Here is a 14,520-nt window from a genome sequence, read left to right as displayed (position 1 = left end):
AACAAAGCAAATTTATAACAAAAACATTTATTACACCATCAGTTCAATTAATTCAATCCAAGTCTATGAAACAGCCACAAAATGTCACCAAAATCACTCTGTCCCTCTAAAATCTTTCAGAAAATCTTAAAAATGTATATACTTGTATCGCTTGCTGAATATCGTGATATATATCGTATCATGAGCAGAATATCGTGCATTGTATCGTGAGATTAGTGTATCCTTACAGTCCTACTTCTGTTGTGATCTGCCGCTTTATGGAAACCAAGTAAACCTTTAAAGTTGTACCGTGTGACGAAGGACATTCAGCGCTTTTATACCAAAGATGCTGTCTCACTGCAAGCTTTCTTTATTTCCTTATGATAAATGACATTATTGTGTGACCAAACCTAATTGTACATTCCAGTCCACATTAAGTGGAACAAGTTTTGACTTTGATACTGAATGAGGAAAAGAGTCTCACAGAAACCCAATGCGAGGAAACACATCTGTGCCATCCAGACCTGAGCCCTTCATCTGTTGGACACATGATTTCATTTCTAGAGCTGTTTAGGCAGGAATGGAACAAAACACAGAAACAGTATCGTGCTGAATTATTCATAACACCGGGAGTTATTAATAATTCGCCACATTACAACCACAATCTTTTACGTATTACATTGGGATTTTATGTGGTAATACAGCACAAGGTATGGAGGACTTGTTTTTAACAAACAGTCAGAAAAAATAACTTTTTTGGGCCGTGCTTTTAACAGTGACCTAATTTGTAAATGCCGTGCACCTGTATGTCTTTAATCTGATCCAGCTGTTCTGTGAAGACCTCGGTGGTTTGTTACATAACAGTGAACAAAAAAAAAAAGCATCGTGAGGAGCAGTGAACACAGCAGACAGGTCAGAGATGACGCTTGGAGAAGTGTAAATTTTGAACGCCTCTAATATGACTCTGGAAGAGCTGCGGAGATCCACAGCTCAGGTGGAAGAACATCCTAACAGGACAACATGCCCTCAACGAAACATCTGCCCTTTTTGGATAAGTGGACAGAAGAAAACAACTGATGATGTTGAGTCATAAGAAGCCCAGTTTGCAAATTGCAACCAGCTGTTTGAGTGTCACAGCAAATATTATTTGGAGAAGGTGTTCGGGTCAGATACGCTCAAACAGTAAAGTTTTTGTTTGACATACAAGGTAACGTATGTCACCCAAACATACCACGTCGATGGTAGCAGCATCATGTAGTGAGAATATTTTCAGGGTTAATGGTAAAACCGATCAAGTTAACTGTAGAGCAGACCTGCAGGGAAGTTTGTTAAAAGCTGCAAAACATTTAAGCGCAAATTTATGCCTCACCTTTTAGATTTTTATTCTTTTCACTTAACAGCGATGCACTATTTCTGTCAGTCTATCACATAAATTTGAGTTTGTGACAAAAAGTGAAAAGGTTCAGTAGTTTTGCAGGGCATCAGTTTGTTTATTATTCATTACACAGAAATAAATCATGATCTGAAAAATCATGCAGCAGGAAATAATAGAAACCTAAGTCAAAACCAGAGGGTAACATGGAAAGGAGCCACCAAAAGACACAGAGCGTCTTGTGTTTTTTACTCTTGATCAAATATTATACTTCCTATGGAACTAAAAAAATCATCTCTAAAACAACAGCGAGCCTGCATATGTGTGTGTGTGTGTGTGTGTGTGTGTGTGTGTGTGTGCGTGCGTGTGTGCGTGTGTGCGTGCGTGCGTGCATATAAAGTCACAGATAAAGGCTGCTGTAAAGCACCCAAACTGGTTTCGGCGGCTGCAGGTCAGAACGACACTGTACGTCAGAGAGGTGAACTTTAGTCATGCATTCTTATTTCCAGGATTCATTCACAGGAAAACCAAATCCGTTTGTGAAGAGGTGCGGACAAATTTCATAAGTCTTGACATCACTGTGTGTCTGGTACGCCAGCCGGCCCCACCCTTTGTAATTATTGTGGTTTAGTCAACATCGCAGCACATTCAGACGTATGTAGATTTCAGACCGGCTGAGTGAAATCACATGGCGCACGGTGACGCTTGCGTCTGATCAAAGCAGCAATCAAAGCCGGTGTGAAATCTGTGGTTGCCGCATGAAATGCTGAAACTTCAGTGCAGAGGCAGACTTACAGAAACATCTTTGTGGAGTGGAAAAGAGGTGAATAGAAGAACGACGCTTTAGAAGTGACTACCAGTAGGGGGGGTCTTAAATGATGTGGGAAAAAGGTTGGAAAGCCTGCTGGGAAAGAATGTCAGCTGGCCATATATGGGCTGGGGTTGTCTTTTAAGTCCTTCTGGCCTTCACCGGGCGGTGGGCTGGCGTTCAACTGCAGAGGGACTAAAGTCACTTTTCAACTCTTCTGGTGACTCCCTGGGTGTTCCTGAAAAACAAACAAAAAAAAAACCCATTTGATTCTCTTCTGTAATGCTAACCAGAAAAAAAGATTAAATAAATAAGAAGATTTCAGCTTGAAAATGTTAAAATATTACAAGCTGGTATTAAATTTATCTTGGAGCTCCAGGAACCGCTTATAGATGATTAAAAATATATATACATACATATTCCTCCTGTAATAGTGTGAGTAGTAAAAAAATATGAGTCAGTTTTTTAAAAAAAAAGTACTAGTAAAAATATTTGCATAATAAATATATAGATGGCTATTGAACAACACTGTGGCCCACTCCTCTTTGCAGAATTGCTTTAAATCAGCCACAGTGGAGGGCATCTTTTGATGTGTGGTAGGCCTGACACTCCTACGTAGGGTCACCACTGTTCCCTGTTTGGCTTTTTGGATAATAGGTTCCCCTTGGTGTTCCTAGAGCTTTGGAAATGGTGCCTTAATCAGAGTAGAACATGTTATTTGCTGTGTTTCATGTGTTTTTGATTCCTTTTCATTGGTGCATGATGTTCTCCTGTTACAGATCCTTTAGCCTACTTCATGTTGTCAGACAGGTTTTGTATAAGTGATTTTTTTATTTCACAGGTCTGGCAGGAGGTAGGGTTTTGGTGTGGCTAGTGAAATTGAACGGCACTTTCCATTTGTAGGTAATTCAGTTTATTCAGTATTTAACAAACGGCGTAAGTAACTTTTGCATAGAGGCAGATTAGTTTGGAGATATTTTTGCCTTTAACATTAAATCATCTTTTGGAAACTTTTTTTTGTTTGTTTTTACTCAGATTACTTTCTCAGGTTACCTTTGTCTGACATTAAAATTTGTTTGGTCTGAAACAAAAAAATAAAAAAACATAAGAAATCTGGAAGAGACATACTTCTTACAGCATTATATTCATGCTGTGAGTACTGGTGGCATATTTTCAATGAAATGTTATAATTTTCATACTCGGAATTCAGGTCATTTATTAAGGCTTTATGTTGTATGTGGTTTGATTTGTTTGAAATAGACTAGTTTTATCAGACTAAATGTAGGTAAGGAACACTGGACGAAAAGAGAAGTAACATGCTTAAAACTGTACAAAGACTTCTGTATGCTTAAAATATTTTATGATCTTCTAAAATATGTGTGAATGAAACTGCGTATTATTCATGTTTGTTTCATAAGTTCACATGTATTTGCTGTGAGAAAAGTGTGAATAAGATTTGATTTTCACCTAAGACCCTCCATGAAGTGCCGTGATGTGACGTGGTGGTGCTCGTCAGAGGATTTTTGTTGAGGAAGTCTGGTCATCTGATTTAAAGATTGTGCTGATCTTTGGTTAAACTATTTTTAGTTTGTGTAAATATTCATGTGTAGTAACACATGAATATTTACACACAGTATGACTATGGAAAGCTATAAGGCAGTGAAGCAGTGTGTCTATTGGAGTTGTGGGATTTCTTTCTAAAAACGTCAACACATAAATTCACAAAATCTACAGCCTCCACTTTATGACAGAAGGAGACACAATACGGGTTGCAACTGTTTAAGCTTTTACTAAAGCAACTCCATGATGCAACACTTTTTAGTTTTCAATATCTGTTAAATTGTCACATGGAAAATAAAAACTGAACACAGAAGAAGACTTAATGAACTTTAATAGGAACTTGAAAATGAGCCCTGGAGAAATTTAAAACAGTCAGCTGATTAACAGACATGTAATTTGATTGAGTTGTTGCTGCTTTAGTATTTTTGTGACCAGAAATTATTCGAAACAACCTGATTTGTCTTATTTTCTTTTTACAAAAAGTAAACACGTAGATGGCTTCGTTTCAGCGGCTAATTGGCTGTGTGTAGCAACAGGTAGGGGAGGGGCTGCGCTGCTCCATCCAGGTAGAGAAAACAGCGGCACCTTCTCTGGCAAATCGTTACGACGGCTGAAGGAACAGGGCGACGTGAACTTTTAATGTAACTTTTTAAAACCTTGACATACCTGAGCAATGCAAACTTAACGGCTACTCAAAATGTGATTGGCTGATCGAAATGTTTGTCTAAACTCGAAGTATCAATCAGTTTAAAGCTGGGGGTAAATTCCAACAAGGAGGCCAGGTGTTATGAAGGATTGAACGTGTTAGTACTGTAGCAATAAGACGAGGCCTGCCTGAAGCCAATCTCTGTGGTTCAATCATCCTGGACTGACATGCCTGTCCACAGGTGCCAGGAGATGATCGGCTCCATGCAGCACCAATGTGAAGCAGCTCTCAAAACCCGCAGCCGAACTTAGCAGGAAAGCTGAAACTTCAAGCATTTTTTTTTCAGTTTACACAGAAAATGTTTTAATTTGTGCTGGAGAGTAGGAGGGGGGGGGGAAGGTACCTGCAGTTTAAATTCAAAGCCAGGTGTCATCTTGTGTGACTGAGGTTTTAGCTGTCTAGCCCGGTCTGAGTCATCCGGTTAAATATCCGCTCCAACGAGGCAGGAGCGTAGGACCCAGCAGTCTGCTGTATTGTGAGGGTGGAAAAACAGCAAGAGGGAGGGAGGAATGGAGGGAGGGAGCGAGGGAGGGGGACGTGGTGGGGTGAAGCATCAGGTTTCAGTGTACATTCCACCCAGACGCCATGTCGCCCAAACAGAGGAACACCGGCCTCCTGCACAAGCTAAAGGCGAAGGCAGGTCTAATAGGCTGTAGAGCTGGCGGACACTCCTATAACACTGCATTCCATCAGGCTGCACATAAAGCCTGTAGATTACTGCTTTTAAGCTAATTTTCAGACCATGAATATTTAGGAGACGGCATTAATGCGGTAACTGATTCCACTGCTTTAGGGATTGGCCTTTGGTTTTTGTTTCTGTTGACAACAGACCAGGATGTTTAATATGCTATATGTCTTTTTATCTTCATAGGTAAATCAAAAACAGAGAAATATGTTGTTGTTTTTAATTAAAAGCAGCATTTCTAAGCATTATTTGGGCCAAAAATACCCGAAAGGCAGAGCTGGATTTGCAAGCCAGGTGTTCGTGTTTTGTCCTGCGTGAGTCTGATGAAGACGGTGTCTTAGTTTTTGTCCCTGAAGTGCCGTCTCCTGTCTTTCAAGAAAAAAAGATCTAGGAATAGAGTACAGTCCCCAAGAGGCGACGTAGACAGAAGGGCGGAGGCGCAGAAATTTTTTTGTAAGCCCTGAAGATCATGGCATTTATGAGACAAAGTCGCTCACAGGAAGGACAGAGTACGCATTCATGTGAACACCTGTAGTCTGGCACCCTGAGGAAATGTGGAAATATTGGTATGCATGTTGTAGGAGCAGATTCCTGTATGTGTCTCTCAGTCACCTCAGCTGTCACTTATTCTGTTTTCTGTTTTTCCCCTGAAGGTACGGCAAAATCGTTTCCACCAAAGCCATTCTGGACAAAACTACCAACAAATGTAAAGGTGAACCATGTCTTTCATTTATTATAAGGCCTTTTAAAATGACTGCTTGATGTTGTATTTCAAAAGTATCCCACCTTCCCGCTTTATATTTTGCTTCCAATGAGTCTGATTGCCTTAATCTGCCTCAAAAGCCCAAAGAACAAATTTAAAAGATATTTGGAAATCTTGAAGAACTAATGATCAAGATCATTTTTCACAGATGAAAGAAAAAATGAATTAGGAGTGGTTTGTATAGTACTGTAACTTTTTTACTCTGGTAATCTAAAATATTGATGCTGTCACTGTGTTTTCTGACGTCTTAATGACAGTAGATTTAACCCCAGCTGCTCTTTTTGTTTTTGTTTTTTTTGCAGGATATGGCTTTGTGGATTTTGACAGTCCAGCTGCTGCACAAAAAGCCGTCACAGCTCTGAAATCCAGCGGAGTCCAGGCTCAGATGGCCAAAGTGAGAATCACTCCAGTCTTCTTCTGCTCTGTATAGCAACTCCTCTTATAAAGTATAAAATCCAAAGTCACATAAAAAGTCTCAGTTGACCTTAACGTCCAACCTGTTTCTCTCTTGAGAGCTCTTTCCAACTTCGGAAGATTTTACAGAAACCAGATTATTTTCCAGGACCAATATTCACCCTCTTTCTGTTTCTATTGCATCTTTGCTTTGTAGATATTTGTCCCTGAAAATTGCCCTGACAGGGTGACAGTGCATTTTACATCACCCTTTAACCTTCAGTACAGGGAGTGTGTAAAATACTTTTTATTTGTTAGATAATCTCAGCAATATTTCTCCGTTAAGTAAGTTTAAACTCTTTATTTTCTGTGAATTTCAACTGGAAAATAATTTAAATCAGAAAGTTCTGCCTTTGACAATCCACAAATACAAAAAAAAAAAAAACTAAATCTTCCAAACGCAGTAATATATATATATTTTTTTACAACTTGTAAAATCTGATGCACAAATAAAAACAATCACAAAACCTATACAGTTTTAATTATGGTTTTAATGCTAAAAAAAATCACAAACATCACAAACCCCAAATTGAGGGTTTGGAGTAAAGGTGCTGTTGGGCGTAAGGTTCAGGGTAGCAGAGTGAAAACAGGCCAGTGTTGATCCCCAAACAGGTAGTTGATCAGTGTTCACCTGCAGACTTACTTCTGTTCATCCACAGTACACACCTCTTAGCCCTGCTGTATAAAAGTGATGCTGCTGCATGAAGCCGTCGTCCTGGTGACGAGTGCACAACTTGAAATCTTGCGTTTAGTGAAGTGTTTACTCCTAAAAGTGGTTTTGGCAGCAGTGGTTTTGTTGATTTCACCAGTTGATTTTGTTTGTGTTCCCGGCGTCCAGCCTCTTTTTTTTTCACCTTCCTCCTCCTCCCTCGTCTTTCTCTCTCCCCCTCACGCTTCCCCTCGCGCCCTGTGTACGCTGCTAACCTGCTCCAGTTGTAACGCTTGTTCTGAACTCTTTGTCAAAGTGTCTGCAGTCAAAGCAACTCTTGTCGGCCCATTAAGCTGATCCCTCTGGCTCTCATGCTCCCCTTTGAGGAAACCCCGGGGAGGGCGCCGCTACACCCACTGTCAATGGGACAAGCACAAAGAACCGGCATTGTCCATCTTCCAGGCCCAGGTCTGGGGCCGACACCACCACTTAATACACTCCATCCCAGTGTCCCCTCCCCATTTCCTGAACCCAAACATAACCCGCTGCAATGTAACACCAGGGTCTCCCTTGGCCCAGCTCTTTAAAACCGTCAGAGATCAATGTGACCGGTTGAGCTGAACCAGTACACCGCAACTAGATCCAGAGTCTAAGTTTGCTGCAGTTCCCCTGTAAGAGCGCCACACTATCCACTACACCTTAACACTCGACAAGTGCAACTGGACACCAAAACTTGACTCACCCAGACAGCATGTGTCCTCTGGCAGACGTGTTGATAACTACTCTATAAACCTAAATATACATAGCTGCTCGGTGTCGCCGGGTTACTGCAGTTCAAAGAAAAAAAAAAAACAATATAAATGTCAAGAATGGTCTGGTCTGATGTACTGGCATTTTTATGTGATTGGTAAAATACCACTCAGAGCTTTTCGAGTTGCCAACTTTTGAAACAGAGTAAACATAATAAGAGTAATGGGTGGTACTCCCACACTGTGGATGCCCGTGTTTTTTTTTTTGGTTTTTTTTGTGGAAATGGGGCTGTTTCCAAACTGCTACATTTATTATTTCTGCACATATTATAGTCTTGTGAGACTCATCTCGTGAGCTGGATGTGATGTTGGAAAAATGAAAAGTGCCATTGGAACAAATCAAAACCAAGCCACCATAAACATTGGGAGATAGATGTCCAGAAGATCCTTCTTGTAGTTTATCAGACAAGCCTTAAACAAGTGAAGAAACAGTACATTGTAAAGCATGGAGACACATGCATCATGCTGTGGGGACACAGCATGTTGCGAAAAATGGATCAGATTTTAGTACGTCAGACATTGAAGAGGACATGTTCATTTTTTTCCAAGATGAACTGCTTTGGCGTATTTAGATGCAAGCAGTGAAAATTGTGGGTAAGTTAGCAGCATTTTTGCTTTTACCCACAAGATTAACAAATCTTAGAAAAGGTTTTTATACAACTAATTATTAATTAAATGAAGCCAAATCTTCATCCATTTCTAAATTCCTGCTCTAAATATTTGAGTTTCTAAAGAGAAAAGAAAAAACTGCTATTCTTATAAATCGTTCCTCTTATTTTGTGTTTTTGATTTTTAAACACTACTTAATAAAAAAAATGGACTGGCCCTCTAAATAGCAAATGCTCATCCGTAAGTGACTCTCACTGGTATCAGAGACCAAACAAAGAAAACAATCCTGATCAGGACATCCTTCGTATCGGGTTCGGCTTCGCTCGCACAGACCTTCACCACAGTTGCTGAGCTGTGTAGTTCACAAACATGGTGAGCCACACCTCACAGCCGCTGTCCTCAGAGGACGCTCAGTCCCTGAACGAGCCACCCGGGACGCACGGCGGCGAGCCCGGCGGAGCTGCATGCTCCGGGGCAGCAGAACAATGGTGAAGTTATAAATAGACACATTCTTACCTCCCCGCACCTCGCATTTCAAACGGAGACGTCACACACCCGCCGCTCTAAACGCAAGCCGGCAAATCTGTCAGCTTGGAGGCACACCTTAACAGATGCGGCTGAGAGACGGCCTGGAACAACGACAACGACGACGACGGGGATGAGTTTGTGTGTGTGAACGTGAAACGAGTCTTCGTTTTTCACTTCAGGGCTGGGAGACCGCCAAACAAAAGTTTCATCTGAGCCCAGACCTGTTATATAACAGGCATCCTGAGTGACTAAAGTAACAGAAAACACGTTGCTTCCTTTTAGCTGCCGAGACGCCTCAATGCTATAAATACTCCCCAGGATTTTGCGCCGTCACGTCAACACCTCTGTCAACTTCTGCCGTGCAGACCTGCATTAGCGAGGGGATGCTGCATGTCCTCTCCTGTTTGCTGCTCGCACCGTTCCAGTTCATATGGCTTCCAAATGCATCTCTTGACAGTCTGCTCATTCCACAATGAAGCCTTTATTATTTGTGGTTGCGGGGTAATCATATATCATTTAGCAGCAGGGAGAGGAGGCTTGATGGTGAACGGTGGAAATATATTAGATTTAGATGAAAGGCAAGGAGCCTGCTGATCGGCAGAGGCTCGTCTGTCTTCCCTTCCTGTTTTGCTCTTGTCTGTCATTCCCCGTTTTAATTACCTGAATCACTCCAGACATCGACTACATCCCATCCTGTTTGTCGTCTCTTTCTGTACAAAATATCAGCCCTTTGAGCTGCTAATTTCTCCCACCCACTCTCTGCCCTATCCTCTCCTTTCACTCTCTGTTTTCCCTTCCTGTCTTTTTAGTCCAGCCTCTTTTCTCCCGGTTGCCAGGCTCCTGTTGCTCTGTGAACTCTTAAACTTCATGCCTGGCTTCCTGTGGGCTTCTGCACAGTCACACAAGGTTTCGCTTTCAAGCTATTGCCTTAAAAATGCCTCTGAATGATCTCCATACTTGATTTATTTGCCGCTTTCAAAATCTCCCCATTTAAACAAAATTGTACCAAGAAGCGTGCCTTCTTTTTCTTTCACATTCATAGCTGTGAATGTTAAGTTATTCAGCGTGCAGCGGGATGAGGCAGTGACGAATGGGAAGTCTCGGGTGTCAAATTATGCAGTTTTCAGTTTTATCGATCAGGTAAAACTTGCTTAAAACGGTTCATCCATTTCGGATCCTGGAACGAAGTGATGCTTGACAAGGAGCAGAGATACTATGAAACTTTAATGGACCAGGAGAAGCAGCAGAACACCGATGAGACGACGGCTCTCGTGGCTGCCAGGACAAAAATCTTTGTAGCGACATGACCGGAATCTTGCATTTGGGAGTCCAGATGCATTCTGAAAGATATTTTGAAAGGACTCAAAAGTTATTGCTGCATTAAAAATGAAGCACTTTAAAATATCCATCAGTGTATAATATTGGAAGATTGCATGACACACAAAGAGGAAGGGAAATGGTGCATGGTTTTCAAAATGGTTATCCATTTTATTCAACCCGCTTTACTCTGATACGCTTAAAAAGGTTGCACAATATTAGGAAAACATATGCGATACAATAGCCAAACTAAATATATGCATCAGTTGTTGTCATGCAGAATTTGCATGCGTGTAAGTGGAAATCCAACCAAGAACTGCATCCATGCTGTCCTTTGCATGGAGATGCTTCATACATTGACATGTAGCGACAACTGTGGTTTGAATTATTGTGCAGCTCCGCCTATAAATAAAACATAGTATCTGCTTAGTAAACAGACGTCAAATATAGCTCTGCACATCGTCCTGAGCCCACGGTAGAGGCAACATCACTGGGACAGGAAAACTGATCAGAGTTGATTGCAAGGTGGATGGAGGTAAAAACTGGACAGTCCTCAGAGGGAAACCTGTCAGATGCTCTAAGGGATGAGACTGGACAGGAGGTTCACCTTGCAGCAGGACGATAACCCTAAATTTACAAGAGAAGGGCTTAGTTGAGAACATTAGTATGTGTTAAAGTGGTCCAGTCAAAGCCCAGGCATAAATGAAACTGAGAATGATCTGAGAACCTTTGGCGTTCCCTGAAAATGTATCTTCTCAGCTCTCTGAACTTAACTCCAGTCTGGAGTTAAGTTCACTTAACAAGACTTGCTGTAACTGAAGTACTAATGTATAAAGGCTAGTAGTGCCAAAACAAACTTAAAATAAATATTTTTAAAAAATCTTTAAACAAGTTTGAGCTTTTCTCCTTCTTCCCCAAACTACATTGGAGCTAAATGAAACTCTTTTAATGTTCATGCCTTAAACGTCAATCCTGATGCGTTCAAATGGTTCATGAAAGCCGATCTTGCCGTGCAGCAACAAGAGCAGGACCCCACCAACCTCTACATCTCCAACCTGCCGGTGTCCATGGACGAGCAGGAGCTGGAAAACATGCTGAAGTCCTTCGGCCAGGTCATTTCCACGCGCATCCTCCGGGACGCCAACGGGACCAGCCGCGGCGTGGGGTTTGCAAGGTGAGGCTTTTCTGTCTGAATTTAAAATGTCCTGGTGGAGGAACAAGGTGACATGCACATGTAATGCGAACAGATTTCTGCAGAGGGAGTTCAGTCGGACCTTTTTTTTTTGTTTCAGAATGGAGTCCACAGAGAAGTGTGAGGCCATAATTCAGCATTTCAATGGCAAATTCATCAAGACTCCTCCAGGAGTGCTCGGTGTGTGGAGTGTTTGCTTTGTACTATACAAACATGATGTTGTTTTGTTTTTGTTCCCTGCTGTGATTTTACCGAATTCACTTACTCATTTGATCTGTTGCTCTTCTCAGCACCCACAGAGCCCTTATTATGCAAGTTTGCAGACGGGGGTCAGAAGAAGAGGCAGAGCCAGGGGAAGTACCTCCAGAATGGAAGGCCCTGGGCGCGAGACGGCGATACGGTAACGCAGCCAAAGCGTTGATCGTCTGCCTCATTAGGAACTCAAAGCCAGATTTTTTTTTTTTTTTTCCCTAAAATTTTGTTTTAAATTACACTTTCCGTGCTAGCTGGCTGTTCTTTGAGTACACGCTGTTTCGCCCCAGTGTTTGCATGACCTCACTGGTTCTGAATCCTGTGTGTTGTTTTCCCAGGGAGGAATGACGCTAGCGTATGACCCAACAGCCTTACAGAATGGGTGAGTGAGTGGTATGCACAGACTGACAGAAAACAGCCCCGGCCCTACAGTAAAATAAACACTGGCTGACGAGCTGCAGTGAAAGGTCGCCCTCTGCTGGCCGGCGCAGAAACCTTCAAATATTGCTGAGTCTACCTGCAAAGCGCGCGCGCGTCGTTCTCATGGTCTTCTTGTCTGCTCGACAGTTTCTACTCCTCACCCTACAGTCTGGCTCCAAACCGGATGATTGCCCAGACCTCTCTCTCGCCCTACATGCATTCTCCTGTCTCCTCCTACCAGGTGAGACACACCAATATAATTATTGTTTTTAGCTTTATAGTCTTGTTTTTGTCACGTCCGACCTGAATCCCTCATTAAATTCACATTACCTAAGCTAATGGAGCTGCATTTCGTCAAGTTCTTCCTCTCCCTCTGCATTTTCATACCACACCCCAAAGGGTGACCGTCACAGACGAAAAGCACAAATGAGTTTTCGTTATCGTTTCTCCCAATTACAGGTACACAGTCCGTCCTGGATGCACCACCAGTCATACCTCATGCAGCCAGCTGTGAGTATCTCACAGATCCTTTGCTCCATTCATTTGTTGTTAGAGTGCGCAGTTTAACAGAGAGGAAGTCTCAAGAGAGCTGCATGAGGACAGGGAGAGACAGGAGCAGTCTGAAGTTGAATATAAAAGCAAAATAAGCAAGTTTCAAAAATACATTTTTTCTGAACTGTCTGATCTAATCTCAGAATATCCAGTGTTTAGTCTTGTTTTTGTATTTGCTCCCAGTTATGAGCTGTTCACTGTGTACAGGAGCCCTGCTTGGTCCTGTCTGACTATTAAAGTGAACATTGTAATGGAGACAGGCTGACTGAGTGTCGGTGCATCTGTTCGTCCGCAGGGCACAGTGCTAACCCCGACAATGGAGCATGCCATGTCCATCCAGCCCACGTCCATGATGGGGCCTCTCACTCAGCAATTAAGCCACCTGTCTCTGGGCAGCACAGGCACAGTCAGTATCGCTTTCACATCCTCCTGGTACAGAACCGCTGGCTTCCTGTCCTGACATCCTGACATCATTTATTCCTGTCGTCCTTACAGTATATTCCAGCCAACACTACTATGCAGGGGACTTATATCCCCCAGTACACCCCAGTGCCTCCTTCCAATGTCCCAGTAGAGGTATGACACACTTTCCACTGTTTCCTCGCGTATGAACTTGTTACGCTCATAGAGAGTATTTAAGTGTTTATGCAGTGTGATTTACCAATAGATTAGAGTCCCATTAGAAGAAATCTGTAGTAAAAGGTTTTCTGTTTGGCTCTGTTTTTTTTTTCTCTCAAATGATTTACTAATTTTTGAATAAACGATTTATTTTAACATCTTATTTTTCACTTAATTTTTCAATTCTTTTCATTTATTTTTCAAATAAACAATATCAAAAGTAATATTGTTTATTTTTGCCTTGATAAAATTGGGTGTTTTGTGTGAATTTTAAAATGTAATGTAAGCAAACTTTAAAGTATAAAATCTAAATATTAAGTTGCAAACCGACGTGGAAAAAAAAGAATTTAAAAATGGATTGAAAAATACATTTTATGTTTTCTAGTGTTTTATATGGAATGCTTTGACACAGTGAGCTATAAACTGTAAAAGTTTTATAACGTCCTTTTTATTTTCTGATAAACAAAATAATAATTATAAAATTAAGCCCTTATTTATATATTTTAATATCCGAATATTCAGCTATGACTTTCACACAAACAGCAGGCCTCTGCAATGTCTCTAATTCATAGCTGATCTAAAATGTAACATGGAGACAAATAATAATCCTCCACTCAACACAATTCAGCACATTTAATTTATGAACAAATGATGCTCATTTCAGTATTTTTAATATAATTATTTTATTTTTTTTATTGCAACATGTCTTGTCTTACTTTTTCCTGACAGGAGAATGGTGGTCAGCAGCAGCAGGTCGCCATGGAGAATCCGGCAGAACATACAAACTACTCCTACCAACACACCAAGTGAAGCTGAGGTGGGAAAACGTCCAGGGCCCGGCGTGTAATTAAGATGATGAATATAGACAACTGGCTGCTCTGGATGTTATTTAGTTATTAGAATAAAAAACTGAGTATCCTTTGTCAAAAAAGTGACAAAGGAAATAAGAGTGATTGCAATGAAAGTGCTATTTAGAGATTATATCTTATGCATATTGTTTGCTGATAACCTTCAAAGTATCAACACTGTGTTGTGAACTTTCCAGCTCCCACCAATGAGAAGCCGCAGGGCAAGAAACAAATCCAACCAAAACAGGATCAAGCTGGAAGAGATCTCAACCACAACCAATCACCGGGACTTGAACACGGATAACAAAAGGAACACGTGTGTGCCAGTGCGTGTGCTTGTTTGTACTTGTGGGTGAGAATGTGTGTGTGTGTGTGTGTGTGTGTGTGTGTGTGTGTGTGT

At 41.4% G+C, this 14,520-nt stretch overlaps 1 protein-coding gene and 1 long non-coding RNA gene across 3 annotated transcripts in view; one reads left to right on the top strand and one right to left on the bottom strand.

Annotated features, from left to right (window-relative positions):
• The window catches only part of LOC106950602 (RNA-binding motif, single-stranded-interacting protein 2-like), a 34,140-nt gene extending 19,629 nt beyond the window's left edge, over positions 1 to 14,511 (top strand). For both annotated transcript variants that reach the window (XM_015037557.1, XM_015037559.1), the window contains exons 3-14: positions 5,764 to 5,822; positions 6,176 to 6,267; positions 11,255 to 11,412; positions 11,531 to 11,610; positions 11,721 to 11,830; positions 12,021 to 12,064; positions 12,250 to 12,343; positions 12,562 to 12,612; positions 12,950 to 13,060; positions 13,150 to 13,230; positions 14,002 to 14,089; positions 14,318 to 14,511. In XM_015037557.1, coding sequence (XP_014893043.1) covers positions 5,764 to 5,822; positions 6,176 to 6,267; positions 11,255 to 11,412; positions 11,531 to 11,610; positions 11,721 to 11,830; positions 12,021 to 12,064; positions 12,250 to 12,343; positions 12,562 to 12,612; positions 12,950 to 13,060; positions 13,150 to 13,230; positions 14,002 to 14,082 — 961 coding nt within the window. In that variant the 3' untranslated portion in view covers positions 14,083 to 14,089; positions 14,318 to 14,511. The remainder of the gene's footprint in view (positions 1 to 5,763; positions 5,823 to 6,175; positions 6,268 to 11,254; positions 11,413 to 11,530; positions 11,611 to 11,720; positions 11,831 to 12,020; positions 12,065 to 12,249; positions 12,344 to 12,561; positions 12,613 to 12,949; positions 13,061 to 13,149; positions 13,231 to 14,001; positions 14,090 to 14,317) is intronic.
• Positions 349 to 11,239, bottom strand: LOC106950603 (uncharacterized). Its single transcript, XR_001425647.1, has 2 exons — positions 8,910 to 11,239; positions 349 to 2,397 (listed from the first exon to the last, which is right to left on the bottom strand). It is a non-coding gene; the product is annotated as an uncharacterized LOC106950603 (long non-coding RNA).
• Positions 14,512 to 14,520: the final 9 nt, after the last annotated feature.

The sequence above is a fragment of the Poecilia latipinna genome, unplaced genomic scaffold, assembly GCF_001443285.1.
Source record: "Poecilia latipinna isolate Pla-1442-1.1 unplaced genomic scaffold, P_latipinna-1.0 Scaffold411, whole genome shotgun sequence".
Classification (NCBI taxonomy): domain Eukaryota; kingdom Metazoa; phylum Chordata; class Actinopteri; order Cyprinodontiformes; family Poeciliidae; genus Poecilia; species Poecilia latipinna.
This window is presented reverse-complemented; position numbering and strand designations above follow the sequence as displayed.